Source organism: Microcaecilia unicolor, chromosome 11 (assembly GCF_901765095.1).
Source record: "Microcaecilia unicolor chromosome 11, aMicUni1.1, whole genome shotgun sequence".
Lineage (NCBI taxonomy): Eukaryota > Metazoa > Chordata > Amphibia > Gymnophiona > Siphonopidae > Microcaecilia > Microcaecilia unicolor.
Genome location: NC_044041.1, coordinates 59509238 through 59530006, shown reverse-complemented (window position 1 = coordinate 59530006; position 20769 = coordinate 59509238). Strand labels below are relative to the sequence as shown.

At 44.2% G+C, this 20769-nt stretch overlaps 1 protein-coding gene across 3 annotated transcripts in view; it reads right to left on the bottom strand.

The window, feature by feature from the left end:
* LOC115480337 (solute carrier family 2, facilitated glucose transporter member 11-like) overlaps positions 1-20497 on the bottom strand; it is a 59694-nt gene extending 39197 nt beyond the window's left edge. The window contains exons 1-4 of one of the 3 annotated variants that reach the window (XM_030218951.1): positions 20372-20497; positions 14988-15160; positions 6845-6943; positions 2407-2567 (exon numbers count right to left, since the gene is read on the bottom strand). In XM_030218951.1, the coding sequence (XP_030074811.1) occupies positions 2407-2567; positions 6845-6943; positions 14988-14990 (263 nt within the window). In that variant the 5' untranslated portion in view covers positions 14991-15160; positions 20372-20497. The remainder of the gene's footprint in view (positions 1-2406; positions 2568-6844; positions 6944-14987; positions 15161-20371) is intronic. The other 2 variants (XM_030218952.1, XM_030218950.1) reach the window with 2 other exon arrangements.
* Between the last annotated feature and the right edge of the window lie 272 nt (positions 20498-20769).

Genomic DNA, 20769 nt, shown 5'->3' with positions numbered 1-20769 from the left:
ATATGTTTCTATGGAACTTTGGGAGGCTAAGTGCTTTGAAAATAAGCCTCAAGGAGCAGCAGTGGGATTTGAACTGGCCACCTCTGGATGTTACAACTGGTGCTCAAACCATTAGACTACTCCTTCACTCCATCTCTAAAACACAATTGTAATTTTCTTCATTGTTAATTGTAAGCTCCATTGAACTGAAACATGTTTTTTCAGATAATTGTGGGATTATAAGAATGAATGATTAATAAATAAATAAATAAATAAATAATCATGATTAATTGCAAGATTAATTGTGCAATTAACGGTATGTTATTTATTTATTTTTGTTCCCACTGCAACTCCTTCACCTCTGTTTACAAAGCTGTGGGGCAATGTTGACACATCCCATTCAAAGTGAATAAGCTGTGTTGGCATTAGCACATCGGCAGCCACTAGCATGGCTTGTAAACAAGGGGGCTTGTGACTCTCTGGGCAATGGAGGGTTAAGGGCTCCTTTTACAAAGTGGCACTACCAATTAGCATTCAATTCCTATGGGCTCCTTCGCATTCAGTGCATGCAAATCAGTAGTGCCACTTTATAGAAGGAGCCCTAAGTGACTTTCCCAGAGTCACAAGGAGCTGCAGTAGTAAAAAAAAAAATAATTAAATAACATACCTTTAATCATGCAATTAATCACAATTAAAATTTTTATGGAAATGCAGCCCTCTCCCATTTGCAGAGGTGTCTCCCATTTGCAGAGCTCCCCCCCCCCCAGTCCCTGCCTCCCTTCCTTCCTCCAAATTGCAGGGTCCCCCCTCCCCTTTTTCCCTGTTGCAGGGTGCCCCTCCCTCCCTTCTTCCTTTTTTCCCATTCCCAGGGTCCCCTCCCCCCTCCCTTTTTCCCCAGTTGCAGGGTTTCCTTCCCCCCTTCACTCCCAGTTGCAGCAGCTCCTAGGTTTCGGGTTTTTTTTTGTGTATACGAATGACGGCTGCGTAGGGGAGTGGAATGAGAGATTAACCAGTGGGCTTCTTTGCTTACCATAGACTTGCTTTGTTCAGTTCCACTGCTGTGTATTGAACGTCCTGCAGCTTGTGATAGGTTTGCTGGCTTTGTTTTGATTGAACGGTGATAACTGCAGCACTGGAATGGGACTGGCAGCTGTTTCCCTCCCCCCTCCTCCAACTGGCTACTACTGGACCCCGACCCCCGGCCTGAGCCTTCAGCCGTTGGACAGTCACTGGAGGTGCTTGCTCGCCATCTCGCTGCCCTCCCTCTTCGTCCTCTCCGACAGTCCAAATCCGGACTTGGAGAGGAGAGGGAGGGTGGCGGCGGTTTTTTGAGGGCGCGTCTGCTTCGGGAGGTTGGCAGCCAATGTGCTGCGATTCCTAGGCAGGGGGAGGTGTAGGGAAACATGCTCCGCGTGTTTCCCTACTCCTCCCCCTGGCTGCTACTCCTCCCCGTGCGTGGGTCGCTGTTTGCTGCTGCCAACTACTCCCCCTGGCTGTTACTCCTCCCCCTGCCTGGGTCGTGTGACGTCACTGATCTACTCCATGAAGCTTACCACCTCCACCGGAAACCACGGTCCCAGGCAACCTCAGAACGTTGGAGGTGAGAATTATTATATAGGATAACATAAGGAAAGCTGTGCTGAGTTAAACAAGGTCCATTGAGTTCAGCATCCTAATTGATAGTGGCCAGTCTGGGTCACGAGTACCTGGCAGATCCCAAAAAGTAGACTGTTTGCCATAGTTCATTCTCAGTGATGAGCAATGGCTCTCCCCAGTCCATCTGCTAATAATTTTTAATGAATTTTTCATCCAGAAACTTGGCCAAGCCTCTTTGGAATCCTGCTATGTTGGTTGTCCTGACCATATATCCTGGTAACTGGTTCCACAGCTTAATTATACGCTGAATAAAAAAATAATTTCTATGATTTGTTTTCAATCTGCTGATTATTAGTTTCATGGAGTGTCCTGTTGTTTTTGTGGTGTTTGACAGAATAAACAACTGTTCCCTATTTAACCGTTCCAACCCACTCATGATTGTATAAATGTCTATCGAGGGCTGGCATTAGAGGATGGCAAACAAGGTAATTGCCCTGAGCCCCCATACCATAGGGGGCCTCAAGCCTGCCTCAAGCTGAAGGAGACATAGGCTGAAGACCAGCTTTCAAGGCCCCTCCCTGGTTTCTGCCCTGGGCCTCTGAATGTCTAATGCCTTGCTTCTATCATCTATTCACTCATGATTTTAAACCTCTATTATCTCCCCTCTCAGTTGTATTTCCTCCAAGCTGAAGAGCTCTAACCTGTGTAGCCTTGTTTTACAAGTGAAGTGTGACTTCCTCTTTATTATCATTATTGCCCGCCGCCCTTCTCTGAACCTTTTCTAGTTGCACTATGTCCTTTTTGAGATGCAGTGTTCTAAAACAGACGTACTTTCCATATTTTCCAGATACATAGCCTGCTCCAAGGGCCCCTATGACCCCTCCTATACTGTAGATGGACACGATTGACGACCACAGTAGAGTGAGGGTATTCTCACTGATGTAAGAATGGTACCGAGTCTGCCAGGTCTCATTGATGAAGCTCTTTATGTACTAGAAAGGAAACAGCAGACATGAAGCAGTCAATTTTCAGTAAAAGGTCTTAGGAATAATTGGAAACGTCTAAACATTTCAAATTGTTCCTATAATCAGCTGCACTACCCCCCAGATTCTGTTGGGCGTGGATCACAGATGTGTGCATAAGGTAATTAGTTAGGTGCTAGCAATCGATTATTGGAGTTAATTGGCACTAATTAGGAGTTTCTGTCCTACACCCTATTCTATAACACGTGCTCCTAGATTTTATAGCGCATGGGTGGGGCATGGCCAGGTCAAGGGCATTCTCAGAAATTAGCTATGATGTTGTAGACTACTTGGATTTGCGCACCAACTGCCATCAGCATGGCACAAGCATTTATACCAGCTTTTGGCAGGCTTTGTGCCCACAGTTAGCCGTGGGAAGCACGCTAGGCCAGTATTCTGTAAAGGGTGCTCTGCATGAAGCACCATTTCCAGAATACTATGTTAACGCGGATTATAATGACACCTAACTTTAGGCACCCTTTACTGAATCTGGCCCTATATATATATATATATATATATATATATATATATATAACAAGCACTGCTGAATATGCAAATATAATACATATCCTATATAATAATTTACACCTCCAACATTCTACGTCTGGATGCCTGGGTTCGTAACATCCATTCCCACTCATTGCCCCGCCCTCGTGTCAAAATGTAATGGCATCAGAGGGTGGAACAATGAGGGGGAAGGGAACGCTGGAGGCGAGATGATGTCAGGAGGAGAGAATCGCGGGGCATCGAGGGGAGGGAGGGAGGAAGGGCAGGGCAGAGGAGAATTGATGGACATGGATGGGATGGGAGGACAGTCATAGGCGCCCCGTATAAGAGGCTTGGGGAGGAGCCCAACTGTGACCTTCCCCTGGCTGCTGCCCCCACAAGCGCAGGGCTGCCTGGTGCAGCAGCACTGCAACCAGGCAGCTCTCAGATGGTCCCTCCGCTCCTTCCCGCCCTCAGCTCCCTGATCGACAGCCCTCCTCTCCGTTCCTCCCCCCTTTGCGGTGTTTAACCCTTTTACTTTCAGGCACAGTGATGGCAGTGAAGAGGACAACACAGCGGGCTCGCCTCCAGCTTCTCCCTTCCCTCACACAGTGTCCTGCCTTCTGCGATGATGCATTTCCTGTTTCCGCAAGGGCGGGACACTGTGTGAGGGAAGGGAGAAGCTGTGTTGTCCTCTTCACTGCCGTCGCTGCACCTGAAAGTAAAATGGTTAAACACATGGGGGGGGGGCAAAGGAACAGAGAGGAGGGCTGTCAGGGAGCTGACGGAGGGCAGGGAGAATCACTGGACATGGATGGGAGGGCGGGGGGAGAGAAGAAATGGCTGGAATTGGAGAGGAGGGCAGGGGGAGAAGAGATTGCTGGACAAGACAGGAGGGGAGGGCAGGGGAGAGAGGAGAATTGCTGGACATAGATGGATGGAGGGGGCAGGGGAGAGCAAATTTGCTGGATATGGGTGGATGGTGGAGAGGGCAGGGGAGAATGGAGAGTTGCTGGACATGGATGGATGGAGGGGAGAGAAGTCAGGAAGGAGATGCACTTGGATGGAGGGAGGGAAGAGAGGAGAAATACTGGACATGGATTGAGGGGAGGGAAGAGAGGAGAAATGCTGGACATGGATGGAGTCTGCGTACTCTTTATCTTTTAAAAAATACTATAAATAAAAATCACAAAAAAAGAAAGATTAAAATAAAAAAATACATAGATAAAATAATCCGTATCTCATACCCCTGGAGCATATTACTCATTATACACCCTTCCCAATTATTTCTTATCATGACAGAACATTTCTCCTAATGGTTCCCTTAAAAACATTATCGCCATTATATGATAACCTTGCTAGCGCCCGTTTCATTTGTGTGAGAAACGGGCCATTTTTACTAGTTGTTTATAATGATGCCCATGATGCACATGCGAATTAATTGCTTAATAAGCATTTAGTCACAGGCATTCCTTCAAACACATCTATAGCCAACATACGATTCCCTCTTCCTTTTTTTTAAATTATATTGTTTTAGGTTCCAGCACTTCGTCGAGCCAAATCATTTGACCTTTTTCATTCCTTCATGCATGCAGTCCTCAGACCCGGAGTTGTCTCTCAAGACGTTTTTTTAGCCCAAGATTTTCCGGTACCTTTTTCCCTTTAGTATTTTTTAATTTTTTACTCTTAGCCAAATAGAACAGCATGTTCATGTAACGTTTTGACATTTTTTTCTCTTGCTCGTTTTTTTCTTTTCATAGAGCTGATTGCTTTTTTACTTTATTTATCCTTTCTGGTAAGTGACATTAGTTTTTTGGTATCTCGTTCTTTATGTTGTGCTTCCCTTCCTTCTCACTTGACTTTATTTACTTTATTAGGTGTGTTTCTTTCATTCATTCATTCATTAATGGGTGCCTCTTGTGTTTTCCTTCCATTGGGACATGGTGCTATTATATATATTTTTTCTCTTTATTTCCTTTCCCCCCTTTTTTCCTTTACTTTCTATGTAACCAACACTCTTTAGTCACATATACAACACTACTCGAGTACACATTGTCTGATGGGCATATTCTTTTGCAGTATGGGTGTTTTGTTTATTCAGTCCTTCATCATATGATATTATTATTTTTATTGAGTTGGTTTGTCTATGGATGGCTAAATCGTTGTCTCTTATTTTTTTGTTTCTCTTACCTGAGTACACAGCTATGGAACGCACTGCCACGCATCTTAAAAACTACTTATGAACTAACTAACTTCCGCAAATCCCTGAAGACCCACCTATTCAACAAGGCATACCAATAAGATCAGCTACTACCAATGTAATACATCACAACCTGCTTACTACCAGGAATGTATTTGTCTATATCTGGTTATTTGAACTTCGATCATGTTATATTCCATGACATCTCTGCCTACCCATTATCAATGTTTACCATTATCAGCAATGTTTCGCTTATATCTGCTTGTTTAAATCTCGACCACATTACCTTTATGGCACCTGTACTTATTATCAATACTGTTTTGCTTCTTATATCCAATTGTTAACTCTCGATTATGCTATTCTTTATGTATCAACAACTACTCTGTAAGCCACATTGAGTCTGCAAAGAGGTGGAAAAATGTGGGATACAAATCCAATATATATATATATATCTACAATATCTACATATTTATGATGTATTGCTTTAATGTATCCTTTATGGATCTTATATTTTCAAGTGTGTTTATTAGCCAGTCCTTGATTTTATTAGAATTGCCCATTTTTACTTTATATGTATGTATTTTGTAGTATGTGTATGAATACATAATTTGCTTCCTATATTTGTTTATGTATGTTTTTTAGAATCATATTGTGACCCCTGAGGCAGGCGTTTTTCAATGCCAAAACACGGACCATGTCAGGTCCCTTGTGTCCAAGCAGCGAATAAAGCATCTTTTAAAGCACCATCTTCTCTGTTAGATTGTCCCATGGTCAACCTCTACTTTTTTATCCTTGTACTGTATGCGTAGAGATTCCTCCTGTTTGTTTGCTGTGCTCGCTTGACTAGGGGCACAGTCATAGACTTTTACACTCTATCAAACTTTTCCATAAAATCTCAGCAACTCTGAGATTTTTTTTTCTTGTGTACCCTCCCAGGGCTGGAGAGACAATCTTTCAGAGTTAGAAGTTCAAAGTTTCATTCCTAGCCCTCCTCATCTCCTGCCTCTACCCTCAGGGTCACTGTTCTAGTCAGTGGAGTAGCCACAGGTGGGCCTGGGTGGGCCGGGGCCCACCTAATTAGGGATCAGGCCCATCCAACAGTAGCACACATATTAGCGGTAGCAGATGGGGATCCCAAGCTCCGCCAGCTGAAGATTTCCCCCTGATGGTAACAAAAACGCTATTCTTCACAATACCAGCACCTGCGCATGCTCAGTTTTCAGCGCGTGCATGCTGCAGACTGCTAAGGTGGAAAGAAGCGTTTTCCCGCCAGCTGAGATTTTTTTTTCATGGTGGGTGAAGTGGAGAATACTTGGTGCCCACCCACTTCTTGTCTAGGCCCACCCAAAATCTGTTGTCTAGCTATGCCCCTGGTTCTAGTGTTCAGCAACCATTCTCTTCATGCTTCATCCTGCCTAGTCTGGAGGGGGAAATGCCACAAAGGAACCAGGAATATGGGCTCAGCACGTACAAATAAGGACCACAAGACCCTATTGGATCTCTGGCTCTCCCCTCCCTTCCCTATGGACTGTAGCAGCAGGTTAGGAATACTTCCACTTACTGGTGAAGGGGCATTCACCACTGAAATCTGGAAGCCATAATGGAAGCCTCCTCCAATGCCCAACACAAATATCATCATAAACAAGAGCTGGTACTGAACCTGAAGAAGAAAATTAAGACAATGATTAGCTTCAGACATTCTGTGAGGTTTGTAACATTCACCCCAGTTCTCCCTCTCAGAAAATGTTTTCCCCATTTGTTGCTGACAGATCCAGCTGAGTAAGAAGCATCTTTCTGTGGTTCACTGGGCAGAAAAACCTTTATGTTCTTTGCTATGACCTTGGCTCCTGCCAGTCCAGAGGCAAGTCTAGAGCGGATGGAACCATTCTTTCTAGAATACTCTCCTCGAGGAGTGACCACTAGGGGTGCTCAGCCCACAGTTTTTCATTTTGTTTAGTTTCCTGTGTTATTCACAGGAAATTTCATTTGGTTTTGCTTCCTTTGTTTTTTTTTTTGTTTTGGAGGCAATGTAAGCAAGAGCACACACTCTTTGCAGAGAGATTGTACTGTTTTCCAATGATGCATGCACTGTTTGAATGTGAGCAAATAGTGCTCATGCATGACTATAGTGCACTGTGCATGCTACTGGGAAACTATCAGGGGCATTTTCGAAAGAGAAGGGTGCCCATCTTTCGACACAAATCAGGAGATGGGCATCCTTCTCTCAGGGTCACCCAAATCGGCATAATCGAAAGCCGATTTTGGGCGCCCTCAACTGCAGTCCGTCACGGGGGCGTCCTCGGCCGATAATGGAAAAAAGAAGGGCGTCCCTGACGAGCATTTGGTCGACTTTACTTGGTCCATTTGTTTTCACGAACAAGCCTCAAAAAGGTGCCTGAATTGACCAGATGACCACCGGAGGGAATCAGGGAAGACCTCCCCTTACTCCCTCAGTGGTCACCAACCCCCTCCCACCATAAAAAAAAATAAAAATAATTTTTTTTGCCAGCCTCAAATGTCATACCCAGTTCCATGACAGCAGTCTGCCGGTCCCTAGAGCAGTTTTAGCGGGTGCAGTGCACTTCAGGCAGGCGGACCCAGGCCTATCCCCCCCCCCTTTTCTGTTATACTTGTGCTGGTAAATGTAAGCCCTTCAAATCCCACCCGAAACCCACTGTACCCACATCTAGGTGCCCCCTTCACCCCTTAGGGTTATAGTAGTGGTGTGCAGTTGTGGGGAGTGGGTTTTGGGGGGCTCAGCACCAAAGGTAAGGGAGCTATGCACCTGAGAGCAATTTGTGAAGTCCACTGCAGTGCCCCCTAGAGTGCCCGGTTGGTGTCCTGGCATGTGAGGCGGACCAGTGCACTACGAATTCTGGCTCCTCCCATGACCAAATGGCTTGGATTTGGTCATTTTTGAGATGGGTGTCCTCGGTTTCCATTATCTCCGAAAACCGGGGATGACCATCTCTAAGGTCGACCTAAATGTTGAGATTTGGGCATCCCCGACCGTATTATCGAAACGAAAGATGGACGCCCATCTTGTTTCGATAATACGGGTTTCCCTGCCCCTTCACGGGGACGTCCTGCGGGGACGCCCTCAGGAAAACTTGGGCGCCCTGTTCGATTATGCCTCTCAATGTATACTGTTTGTAAAGAGTTCACACTTTTTTGCAAAGAGTCTGCACTGTTCATGAAGAATGCAAACGGTTTCTGACATGAACAATAAACCAAAATTTCAGGGTTTTCCCTACCATTTCAGAGTTAAAACTACATGAAACATCATGGGAAATGTTTCATACAAATGCACATCCAGTGATGTGCTGGAGCTGGCTCGCAGCAGCTCATGAGAGCCGTTTGTTACGTTTTTAAGACTTTTGGGAGCCGGTTGTTAAAGTAGCCCCCCCTCTATGGATACTTTAATAACCGGCTCCCAAAATTTGGGCTCAGGCCCATCTTCCCTTTTACTTTGCTGGTAGGGATACCAAGCACTAACAGCCAAATTAAATAAATGGACTGCTGCTGCTCCCTGCTGCTTGTTCCAGCTCTGAGCAGCATGCTGGGACTTCTCATGCATGATCTGTCTCAGCTTTTCCCAAATGAATGGAGCCACTTGGTTACCCTAATAAAGTCTTTCATCTGATCCATACAAGACACCTGTTATAACAAAGCTTCATATTAACAAATGGAAGTCTTGGCATCTCAAAGTCAGTCTTGTCCCATGTGCTCTCTGTTCTGGCCATTGTAAATAAGGGGTTTTTACTCTTTTTACAGTCATGAGAGCAAGACTGGCCTTGAGCAAATGTTACATGCTAGGAAATGTTCAGCCCAGTGCCAGAAACTGAAACCCGTACAACACTGACTTCCATTTTAAGTAATTGCAAGGTGTTAAATACAATAAACTGCTTGGCAACAGTTCAAGTTTCTGTTTTAACTTTTTAAAAGTCTTGAAACAAGAACAAGTATTTGTAATCATCTCACTAGTGACAGATGTTTAAACGGATGGCTCCCAAACATAAAGAACCCCAGAGCAGGGGGTATGCATCTCAGATGATACATCGTAGCTCTCTGGGCCCCCTGCTTCTCTGGCACCCCCCCCCCCCCTGCACTGCAGAGGATGCTTGGGTAAAAATCACACCACCCTGTAAGAGCATTCATACCAGGGGCATATCCAGAAGTCCATGGGGTGGGGGGTAGGGAAGAGCCAAATGTGGACTGAGGGGGCCAGGTATTCTCTGTTCCACTGCCGACACATTAAAGCATACCTTTGCTAGCAGGGATGCCAAGCCCTGCCAGCCGAAGAGGTCTCCTGCGTGAATCTCCACATGTGCTGCCACAGCAGCGCTCAAGTCTGAGATGCACTTCAGCCGCCATTGTTGACACTCCCGCTCATGCTCAGTTTAGTTGCTGATTGAGCATGTGCAAGAGAGTCAGCATCGCCAGCTGAAGTGCGCCTGCTGACTTAAGTGCTGCTCAGACAGGCGACCTCTTCAGGTGGTGGGACTTGGCATCCTCACCAGCCATTAAAGCAGAGGGGGGGCCCAGGTCCCCAGGCCCCTCCGTGGCTATACCACCGATTCATACTCCTGGCCATGCTGTTTGCTGTTCAGTGCCCTGCCACTACTGTGAGGAGAAGCTAAACTTATGGATTCCCAGTGCAGTGCTGGCTGATACTGGCTTCCCGCACTGCAGCTACTATAGATATTATTATATTCCCTTTCCTTTATACTTTCCACAGTATTTATCTTCTGTTTTTTTTATGGTTCAAAGTAAATGCAGACATGTGGGAGGGCTGGATTCTGTAACAGGACCTCTTTACTGCAGCCTATTAAACTGGAGGCCAATTGCAGCACTGGCCAACTTTCAGTCCTAAACATCTCTTCTTTAAATACAAGCTAATATTTTAAAAGTGACAAGACACAAAGCAGAACCTGCACATGCTCTTCCAGACAGAGCTAATTTTCACAGGGTGACCATCACAATCACTGACCAAAGGCAATTATTCAAAGAAAATGAACTAAATATGATAATGTGATTAGTATTTTATTAACACATCAATTCCCCACCCCAGCCAGTGGTTTTGGCATCCAGGAGATGATCAGCATCCAAATACAGTTGTACCAAGAGAACTTCAGCAGCTTTCTTGCTGTTTTCAGACTCTGCTAGATATATATATATATATATATATTTTTTTTACATTTGTACCCTGCGCTTTCCCACTCATGGCAGGCTCAATGCAGCTTACATGGGGCAATGGAGGGTTAAGTGACTTGCCCAGAGTCACAAGTAGCTGCCTGTGGCTGAAGGGGGAATCAAACTCAGTTCCTCAGGACCAATGTCCACCACCCTAACCACTAGGCCACTCCTCCACTCTGGTGAAAGAGCCCTGAATACAGATGCAGTAAAGGTCCTGTCACAGACACCACTTGTTCCACATGTCTACACAGAAAGGGTGGTGGATGAATGGAATGGATTCCCACTCAAGGTACTAGAGTCCAGGAAATCCTGGGATAAGTGGCAAGAGCCTCTAGTGGTAAAAAAGGGAAGGAAAATCAAAGATTAACTGTGGCAAGGGCCTTTAGTGGTAAAAAAGGGAAGGAAAGTCAAGGATTAAATGTGGCAAGGGCCTCTAGTGGTAAAAAAGGGAAGGAAAGTCAAAGATTAACTGTGGCAAGGGCCTCTAGTGGTAAAAAAGGGAAGGAAAGTCAAGGATTAACTGTGGCAAGGGCCTCTAGTGGTGAAAAAGGGAAGGGAAGTCAAGGATTAACTGTGGCAAGGGCCTCTAGTAGTAAAAAAGGGAAGGAAAGTCAAAGATTAACTGTGGCAAGGGCCTCTAGTGGTAAAAAAGGGAAGGAAAATCAAAGATTAACTGTGGCAAGGGCCTCTAGTGGTAAAAAAGGGAAGGAAAGTCAAAGATTAACTGTGGCAAGGGCCTCTAGTGGTAAAAAAAGGGAAGGAAAGTCAAGGATTAACTGTGGCAAGGGCCTCTAGTGGTAAAAAAGGGAAGGAAAGTCAAAGATTAACTGTGGCAAGGGCCTCTAGTGGTAAAAAGAGGGAAGGAAAGTCAAGGATTAACTGTGGCAAGGGCCTCTAGTGGTAAAAAAGGGAAGGAAAGTCAAAGATTAACTGTGGCAAGGACCTCTAGTGGTGAAAAAGGGAAGGGAAGTCAAGGATTAACTGTGGCAAGGGCCTCTAGTGGTAAAAAAGGGAAGGAAAGTCAAAGATGAACTGTGGCAAGGGCCTCTAGTGGTAAAAAAGGGAAGGAAAGTCAAGGATTAACTGTGGCAAGGGCCTCTAGTGGTAAAAAAGGGAAGGAAAATCAAAGATTAACTGTGGCAAGGGCCTCTAGTGGTAAAAAAGGGAAGGAAAGTCAAAGATTAACTGTGGCAAGGGCCTCTAGTGGTAAAAAAGGGAAGGAAAATCAAAGATTAACTGTGGCAAGGGCCTCTAGTGGTAAAAAAGGGAAGGAAAGTCAAAGATTAACTGTGGCAAGGGCCTCTAGTGGTAAAAAGAGGGAAGGAAAGTCAAGGATTAACTGTGGCAAGGGCCTCTAGTGGTAAAAAAGGGAAGGAAAGTAAAAGTTTAACTGTGGCAAGGACCTCTAGTGGTGAAAAAGGGAAGGGAAGTCAAAGATTAACTGTGGCAAGGGCCTCTAGTGGTAAAAAAGGGAAGGAAAGTCAAAGATTAACTGTGGCATGGGCCTCTAGTGGTAAAAAAGGGAAGGAAAGTCAAAGATTAACTGTGGCAAGGGCCTCTAGTGGTAAAAAAGGGAAGAAAAATCAAAGATTAACTGTGGCAAGGGCCTCTAGTGGTAAAAAAGGGAAGGAAAGTCAAGGATTAACTGTGGCAAGGGCCTCTAGTGGTAAAAAAGGGAAGGAAACTCAAAGATTAACTGTGGCAAGGGCCTCTAGTGGTAAAAAAGGGAAGGAAAGTAAAAGTTTAACTGTGGCAAGGGCCTCTAGTGGTGAAAAGGGAAGGGAAGTCAAGGATTAACTGTGGCAAGGGCCTCTAGTGGTGAAAAGGGAAGGAAAGTCAAAGATTAACTGTGGCAAGGGCCTCTAGTGGTAAAAAAGGGAAGGAAAGTAAAAGTTTAACTGTGGCAAGGACCTCTAGTGGTGAAAAAGGGAAGGGAAGTCAAGGATTAACTGTGGCAAGGGCCTCTAGTGGTAAAAAAGGGAAGGAAAGTCAAGGATTAACTGTGGCAAGGGCCTCTAGTGGTAAAAAAGGGAAGGAAAGTCAAAGATTAACTGTGGCAAGGGCCTCTAGTGGTAAAAAGAGGGAAGGAAAGTCAAGGATTAACTGTGGCAAGGGCCTCTAGTGGTAAAAAAGGGAAGGAAAGTCAAAGATTAACTGTGGCAAGGGCCTCTAGTGGTAAAAAGAGGGAAGGAAAGTCAAGGATTAACTGTGGCAAGGGCCTCTAGTGGTAAAAAAGGGAAGGAAAGTAAAAGTTTAACTGTGGCAAGGACCTCTAGTGGTGAAAAAGGGAAGGGAAGTCAAGGATTAACTGTGGCAAGGGCCTCTAGTGGTAAAAAAGGGAAGGAAAGTCAAGGATTAACTGTGGCAAGGGCCTCTAGTGGTAAAAAAGGGAAGGAAAGTCAAAGATTAACTGTGGCAAGGGCCTCTAGTGGTAAAAAAGGGAGGAAAGTCAAGGATTAACTGTGGCAAGGGCCTCTAGTGGTAAAAAAGGGAAGGAAAGTCAAAGATTAACTGTGGCAAGGGCCTCTAGTGGTAAAAAAGGGAAGGAAAATCAAAGATTAACTGTGGCAAGGGCCTCTAGTGGTAAAAAAGGGAAGGAAAGTCAAAGATTAACTGTGGCAAGGGCCTCTAGTGGTAAAAAAAGGAAAGGAAAGTCAAGGATTAACTGTGGCAAGGGCCTCTAGTGGTAAAAAAGGGAAGGAAAGTCGAGGATTAACTGTGGCAAGGGCCTCTAGTGGTAAAAAAGGGAAGGAAAATCAAAGATTAACTGTGGCAAGGGCCTCTAGTGGTAAAAAAGGGAAGGAAAGTCAAGGATTAACTGTGGCAAGGGCCTCTAGTGGTAAAAAAAGGGAAGGAAAGTAAATGTTTAATTGTGGCAAGGGCCTCTAGTAGTAAAAAAAGGGAAGGAAACTCAAAGATTAACTGTGGCAAGGGCCTCTACTGGTAAAAAAGGGAAGGAAAGTCAAAGATTAACTGGGTCTAGGTGGCTATGCACCAAGAATAAAACTGGGTAGACTAGAAGGACCTTATAGCCATTATCTGCTCTCCTCTTCTCTGTTTCTGAAGATATCAAGAATGAGCAGCAGGTGGCACTGTCCTCTGTTTTCCATCATTGGAAGCCTCTTGGTCTCTGATTCAGAGACTTCTATCTCAGAAAACTTTACTCCAGTTCAGAGCAGGAGTAAGTCTGTCTGGATGTCCTCTGCCTGTATAGTTTCAATTATTTCCTATGAGAGGAAAAAGGAATTTCTCTCTGTTCTTTCCCTTTCCTGGAAAATCATGGGAGCTGGGAAGTGCTACCCTTTCTGTTAATCTATTCAATACCACTGGAATATAAGTGGAAAAAAAAAACAATTCAGGAAAAATATATAAAAACCTATTTGCAGTTGTTTCTGGAGACAATCCCATGGACTAGGCTACTGGTTCAGTGGCAGAACTGTAGACCTAGGTTTGATTCCTGGACCAGGTTTGGGCTGGCTGGCTCTGGATTCAGAATTCACAGTCCCTGGGAGGAGAGCAGGGGGGGTCTCTGACATTGCTCAATACTGACATCTAGTGGCCAGACTTAGTGCACTATTTGCAGGGCTCCAGATGGAGCTGTGATGACTGGGCTGAATTAGGAGGAGGATGTAAGAATGGGGAAAATCCTCCAGGTCTTTATGAATGAAAACTCAAGGCGCTTTAGCCCAACAGAAGCTGGAGGTTCAAAGGAATAGGAGGAAATTGCCAGCTTCTTCCCCACCTCCAGTAAAAGACAGTACCATAATCTCTGCTGTGTCTCTGCCAAAGGAGTGAAGGAGTTGAAAGACAGCATGTGCTCATATGTCATAGTTACCAGCAGCCTGGATAAACAGGGTATATACAAGGGGGTTTTTTTTCATTTCCATTTTGATCTAAGATGATTCTGCATTTGAGGTATATCTTACCAGTTTTAAAAATGTGTCTAGTGCTACATTTACTAACCTGGGTTAATGCACTAATGCATTAACACACTTTAATACTATTTAATGTTCATTATTTAACACAGGCCCCATTATTGTCAGTGGGTTTTGTTTACTAATAACTTGTAGTAATCATGGTAACATGCATTACATGCCAATTTACACATGTTAAAGCCAGTAGCATTTCTAGACAGAAATATTTGGGGTGGCAACATTGGGGCAAGCTACCTATGAGGGTGGAAGGCCAAAATGACATTTTTGCATATCATACCCCTCTTATGCCCCACTTTTAAATTAGTAATACAAGACACCAGGGCCTTCTATGCAATAAACCCCCCCCCCCCCCCAGCCAGTTTCAGGTACCCAGTAAAACCAGCATTATAATTCATAGCATCATTCAACAAATTCTTCTGTGTGAGAGTGAAGTCTGGATTCTCTACAGGATTGTACAGAAGCTCAATATAAACTCTGTACCTCCAGTTCTGTATCACAAACTCCATATGTCCCAACAGCAGAGCTATCCTCCTTACAACTTGCCACACAAAAAAATATGAAAATTGTGATTACCATCTCAGGAATAGCACACGCTTCTTCCACTGCCAGATACTTTGTTTAAAGCAGATGGGTTTTTGTTTGTGTCATGTCTCTGCAGGATGTGGAGACCACTAGCCATGAGTAGTTTTATCCTGAGTGACAAGCTTTCAAATAGCACCGGACACTTTGAAAAATAACACAAAAGTCTGCAAAAAGACATTCAAAACCTATATAGGAAAAACTTAGTACATCATAAAAGCCCTAACCCACCTATAAGAAGGCAGTGTTATAAATATTACATTGGGCCCTTGAGCACCAATATACCTGCAAATGGGAAACAGGAGCAAGCTAGACTGTTACAGATTTCTACACAGACACTGCATGCTAGACAAATCCTTCACCTCAGTTGCCCCTGCAGAACATGGACAGACCCTCACATGATAGGGAACTACAAAAAACATGCAGACAAAAACTGAAACAGAGAACCCACCCCCCCCTCCAAGAAAGTCAGACTCAATAAGCAGTGCAAATACCGATAACAAGAAACATAAAATGTATTTCTCCTGTGTTGTGCATAATCCAAAATTGAACAAATGTACACGATGTCCAGAAAAAACAGGACCCCTTACATAGTTTCTAAATACTTTGCAATTGTTTAAACATTTACTATGACCTTTGAAAATGCATTAGCATAATGCTTTTCTTCTTAGTTAATTTATAATTTGTGTTCAAAGTATCCTCCTTCAACCTTTACACATTCACAAAGTCTTCTATGCCACTGACTGATAGCTTCATCAATTACTCGCTGATCAAGTTTGTCCCAGGCATCCAATATTCGATGGCATAGATCTGAGGCATCTGTTACTTTTGTTCTGTAAATTTTCTCTTCCATTGCGCACCAAATTTTGTAATCAACCGGATTTAGATCTGGACTGTTTGGAGGCCAGGCTGTTGGTTCAATTAATTCTGGGGTTTCATTAATTAAGAGCTCAACTGTTTTGCGAGCTCGATGCGCTGGAGCTCCATCCTGTTGAAAAATAAAATATTCTGAAATGTCTCTAATTTCAGGCAGAAGTTTTTGCTGTAATAAAATGTCTCTGTAATAATCTCCATTGATTTTAACACCTGGTTCCATGAAATGAACGCTTGTCCGTCCTAGAGCAGAAATACCGACAGAAACCATTAAAGTTTTGCTCAATGTTGATCGAATGTGCGACAAATGACTGACTGCTATGTCCTTCTTTTTTATGCAGGTTGGAGCATAGACACTATCGTTTTGACTGCTCACTGGTGAAACTACAGTAAAGCTTTTTTCATTAGTGAACCAAATGAAATTCACCAAACTGGATGGATAACATTTCAATAACAGTTTGCAACGTTGATACCGGGCGTGTTTGTTAGCCTCTGTCAGCTCAGTAGCCCGTTGTCTTTTAAAGCACTGTAAGTGAAGATCTTGCTTCATGATTTCACCTACTGATGATTTTGAAATCCCAAGTTCACGTGATATTTGTCGTATTGTTCGATGAGTCTGCGGGTTATCCTCCTGGCTTAACGCAAGCTCCTTGACTCTAATGATGTTTTCTTCAGTTCGTGCAGATCGTGGGCGCCCGCTTCCAGCTCGGCGCTTGGTTGATCCTGTTGTATCTATTTTTCGAAGTAGCTTCTTTAGTCCGCCAAATGTCCAACCTTTATTAGGAAATTCCCTTAGCAAACTCTTTACACTGTATGCCTTATTTTGTCGCAAAAATTTAATTGCAACTTTATCTTCTTCACTAAACGCCATTTTGCTAAAACAGATCTTAATGGTCACTTCCTGAATGACATCATTACGAAAACAGGGATCATCCAGTTTTTACAGCATCTTGCAGTAACACCTGTCAATAATAGTAATCATTTTTTTAATAATAGCACATTTGTTTTGGGGTTATTTGGAAAAATCTTGGAGGTCTTGTTTTTTTCCGGACACCATGTACATTTCCAAAAGCAGACACATCTTAGTCCTTAAAAAGTATAAAATAAAAAATATATATATTTTTCTTTTCTACCTTTGTTGTCTGAGCATTTTAGTTTTCTAATTGGGCTGGTTTCAGTCTCTTTCCCACTTTCCTTGTGTCAGTCTTCTCCTAAATTCTTTTCTAGGTTTGCCTTTATATTTGCTTTCTCTCCTCATCTTCTTCCTTTCCTTCTCTACATCTGTCTGGCACTCATCTTTCATTTTATTTTTTTTTTCACTTTTCTCTTTTCTGCATTTATATCTGCACATTTGATTGTACCCTCATTTCCTCTTTCTCTTCTTTTCATTTATCATCTACCTACTGACTTTTCCTGTCTCATTCTCTCTCCAGCACTCCCATTGCCCCCTCAGCCTCTCTCCTTCTCCAGTCTCCTATTCCTCCCCATTTTCACCCACTTCCTAGTCCCCCATTTCCATCCTCTGTACTCACCCTCTTAGCCCTCATCTACCCTCCACAGCATCTCATTCTCCTATCAGCCCCAGCTCCATCCCTTTCAGTTTTTCCCTCCCTTTGCCTTCAGGCCATTCTTCTATCTCTTACCCTATACTCCATATCCTATTTCTCTCTTTCACCATCTTTTTAACCTAATTTCCAACCTTACTCAGCCCCTTCAGAGACCTATCCCCTTCCTCTCATACCCCTCCACCATACTCCCATCCCTTTTCAATGCATCTTTTCCTGTCTTGAATCATTTCACACCCTAACTCATTCTCCCAGCCCATCAACATACTCCCATTCATACCCACCAATTGCCAAGTACTCACTATCCCCTTGAAATTCCCACTCCATCTATCCCATCCATAATTCCATATTCTGCTCCTCAATACTCTCCCATTTGATCTTCAAGTCCCACTCATTTTCTACTGTGTTCTTCTCCCCCACCCTTAGTCCCATCCATTTTTTACTCTGTTCCCCTTCTTCCCCCACCCCTAGTCCCATCCATCTTTTGCTCTGTTCCCCTTCTTTCTCCCCTATTCCCATCTATCTTCTGCTCCGTTTCCCTTCTCCCCCACCCTCCACGCCCATCCAACCTCTGCTCTTTCCAGGGTCTACTGTCCATATGACATTTCTTCTCTCGCCATGTCCACCATCATTCCCTCTGTGTTCCTATCTGTCCTGTCTAGCAGCTCTCCATTGTGTTCCTGTTTCTCCCCTGTCTACTTCCCCTCTCTTCTCTTTCTCCTGCACCCCCACCAGGGGACCAGCATCTCTTCCTCTATCTCCCCTGTCCCCTCCCCATGGTGTAGCATCTCTCTCTCTCTCTCTCTCTCTCTCTCTCTCTTGTACTCAAAAGCACTTTGGTTGTACCACAGAAATGTTGTATATCAAATCCATGACTCTTTACCCTCTCTCTCATTCTCTTTCTGGGTCTAGAGTCTTTCCTACTCGTCCCCCTCATCCATCCAACCATCTGATCTCTCTCTCTTTTCTCTCCACTCACCCTCCTCATCTCAGCATCTCTCTCCAAATGGGTCTAGTGTTTCTCCCTCTCTCTTTCCCATTCCCTCATCTGGGCTCTCTCTTCCTACCTGCAATCTAACATCTCTATCTCTACCTCCCCCCCTCCCCTAGCAATGTGTCATCTCTTTCTCCTTTCTCTTTCTTTCTCCTTCCATTTGCAGGTACAGCATTTTTTGCTTCCTCCACCCTGCCCCCTCCCCCCCACCATAGGGTTTGGTATCTCTCTGTCTCTCTGTCTATCTCTCTCTCTCTCTCTCTGCAGTTCTCCAATCTTCAGGTAGGGCACCAGCAATGTCAGCATCTTCAGACTTCGTTCCTTTTATCTTGCTGCACCATATGCCTGGAATAGACTTCCTGAGCCGGTACGTCAAGCTCCATCTCTGGCCATCTTCAAATCTAGGCTAAAAGCCCACCTTTTTGATGCTGCTTTTAACTCCTGACCCTTACTCACTTGTTGAATGCCCTTATTTTATCATCCCCACCTTAGTAATCCCCTTATCTCTTATTTGTCCTGTTTGTCTGTCCTAATTAGATTGTAAGCTCTGTCGAGCAGGGACTGTCTCTTCATGTTCAAGAGTACAGCGCTGCATACATCTAGTAGCACTATAGAAATGATAAGTAGTAGTAGTAGTGAAAGCATGCTGCTTTTGGCTAGTCCCAGAAGCTTTCCCTCTGCTGAAACTTCCTATTCCCACATAGGAATATGCTGCAGAGGAAAGGCTTCCAGGGCTGACTGAAAACAGTATGCGTTCATGATGCTGATGCTGCTGGCATCCCAATTGAAGATTGAAGGACTGAAGTGCTGCGATGGGAAGGGAGAGAGAGACAGAGATACTGGACCTTGCGGGGTGGGGGTGGGTATGCTGGAGATGGGCACCAGGTTCTGAAACTGTGGGGGCAACCCATTATTTTAGGGTGGCCCATACCATCCTGTAACAACAACTGTGGTTAATGCATTAATGCAGGTTAGCAAATCCAGCCCCTATTTTTTATACACATTGTTTGAAATGCTAAGTCCTCCACTGTAGAAGGCTTTGCCCCAAGGCACATTTAAAGAGTATTTTGGTAGATTCAATTTGACCCAGACTCTCATTTGTCAACTGTTTGTTGAGGTGAAAGTGATATTTGGATACTGGCTCCCTCCAGAGGGTAGCAGGAGATATGACTGGCATTAATCAGTCCTCTCTCTTTCTCCAGATATGTCGTCTCTTCTGGACACTGGCATGCCTACATCCATTCTCACTATACTGAGGAGGTACAAAGGGGCTTTTTTTTGACACAGCTCACTCTTTTAATGTCATTGGGATCATCTGTAGGGCAGGATTAAGGCATAGGTAAACTAGGCACATTTCCACCTGAATAATGGGGTGGGGCTTTGCCTAGAGCCTACCAAAGGGTTAATCCTGCCCTGGCTGTCAGTAGTTCTCAAGAGTTTGGTGCCTCCAAGGAGCTAGGAAGCCTCCACTGGGATCCTTCAGAAAGATTATAATTGGTTGTACACTGCATCCTGATCTTTCAATACAATCTCCTCACCCCTGGCCTGATTACTCCTCTATTCCCATCCTGTATTCTTTCGCTTGAAATTTCTTTCATAGTCTAACTTATAGCTCCCCTTGATGGGGGGGGGGGGGGGGGGGGCCCTCACTTCTGTCCTGTATTTCTGATCCCGGGTCCTGAATGTCTCTAGACTACAGTCTAGAAGGATCCCTCATTGCAAGGTATGAACAAACAGTTGCCTGAGGTGCCTTTTCTGCAAGCATGTAAAGAGGAGGGGGGCACAGAAAGCAAGTCACATCTGGAGAGCTGTTTTGTCCAGATATTAGCAGGTCTCTCATCCTGCTTCCTTTATCCCTCTAGGAGAAAACACCCTCGTCTCTTTTCTATGTCCCTTAGAAGGGGCTGGTACAAAATCACAGCTGAGGTAAGATTTAGGGTATTTACCAGGTCTGAGAGTAATGTCCCCATCTGGTAGGCAGTGCTGTTCTTTCACATTCACTCCCGGGCGTGGATTTTTCAAAGAGAGCCTTCTGTGTCTCCTCACAGACACGTTACACCAGCATTCATGAGGAGGTGTTGCACTGAGGTTAAAATTCTACTTGATAATGCTAGATTTAAATGAAAATGATCTTTCTGCCTCACTGACCTGAATGTGGTTTAAACATTGGATTAAACATTTCAGAGAGTTGTTCAGACCAATATGGACAGTTCACGGAGGTGTGGACGTCTAAGTCCAACTTTGGATGTTTTGCAAAAAACGTCCAAAATCTGAATAGCAAAGAAAGTCATCTTCAAAAAAGAAAAACGTCTATCTTTTGTTTTCGAAAATACAAGGTTTTGTG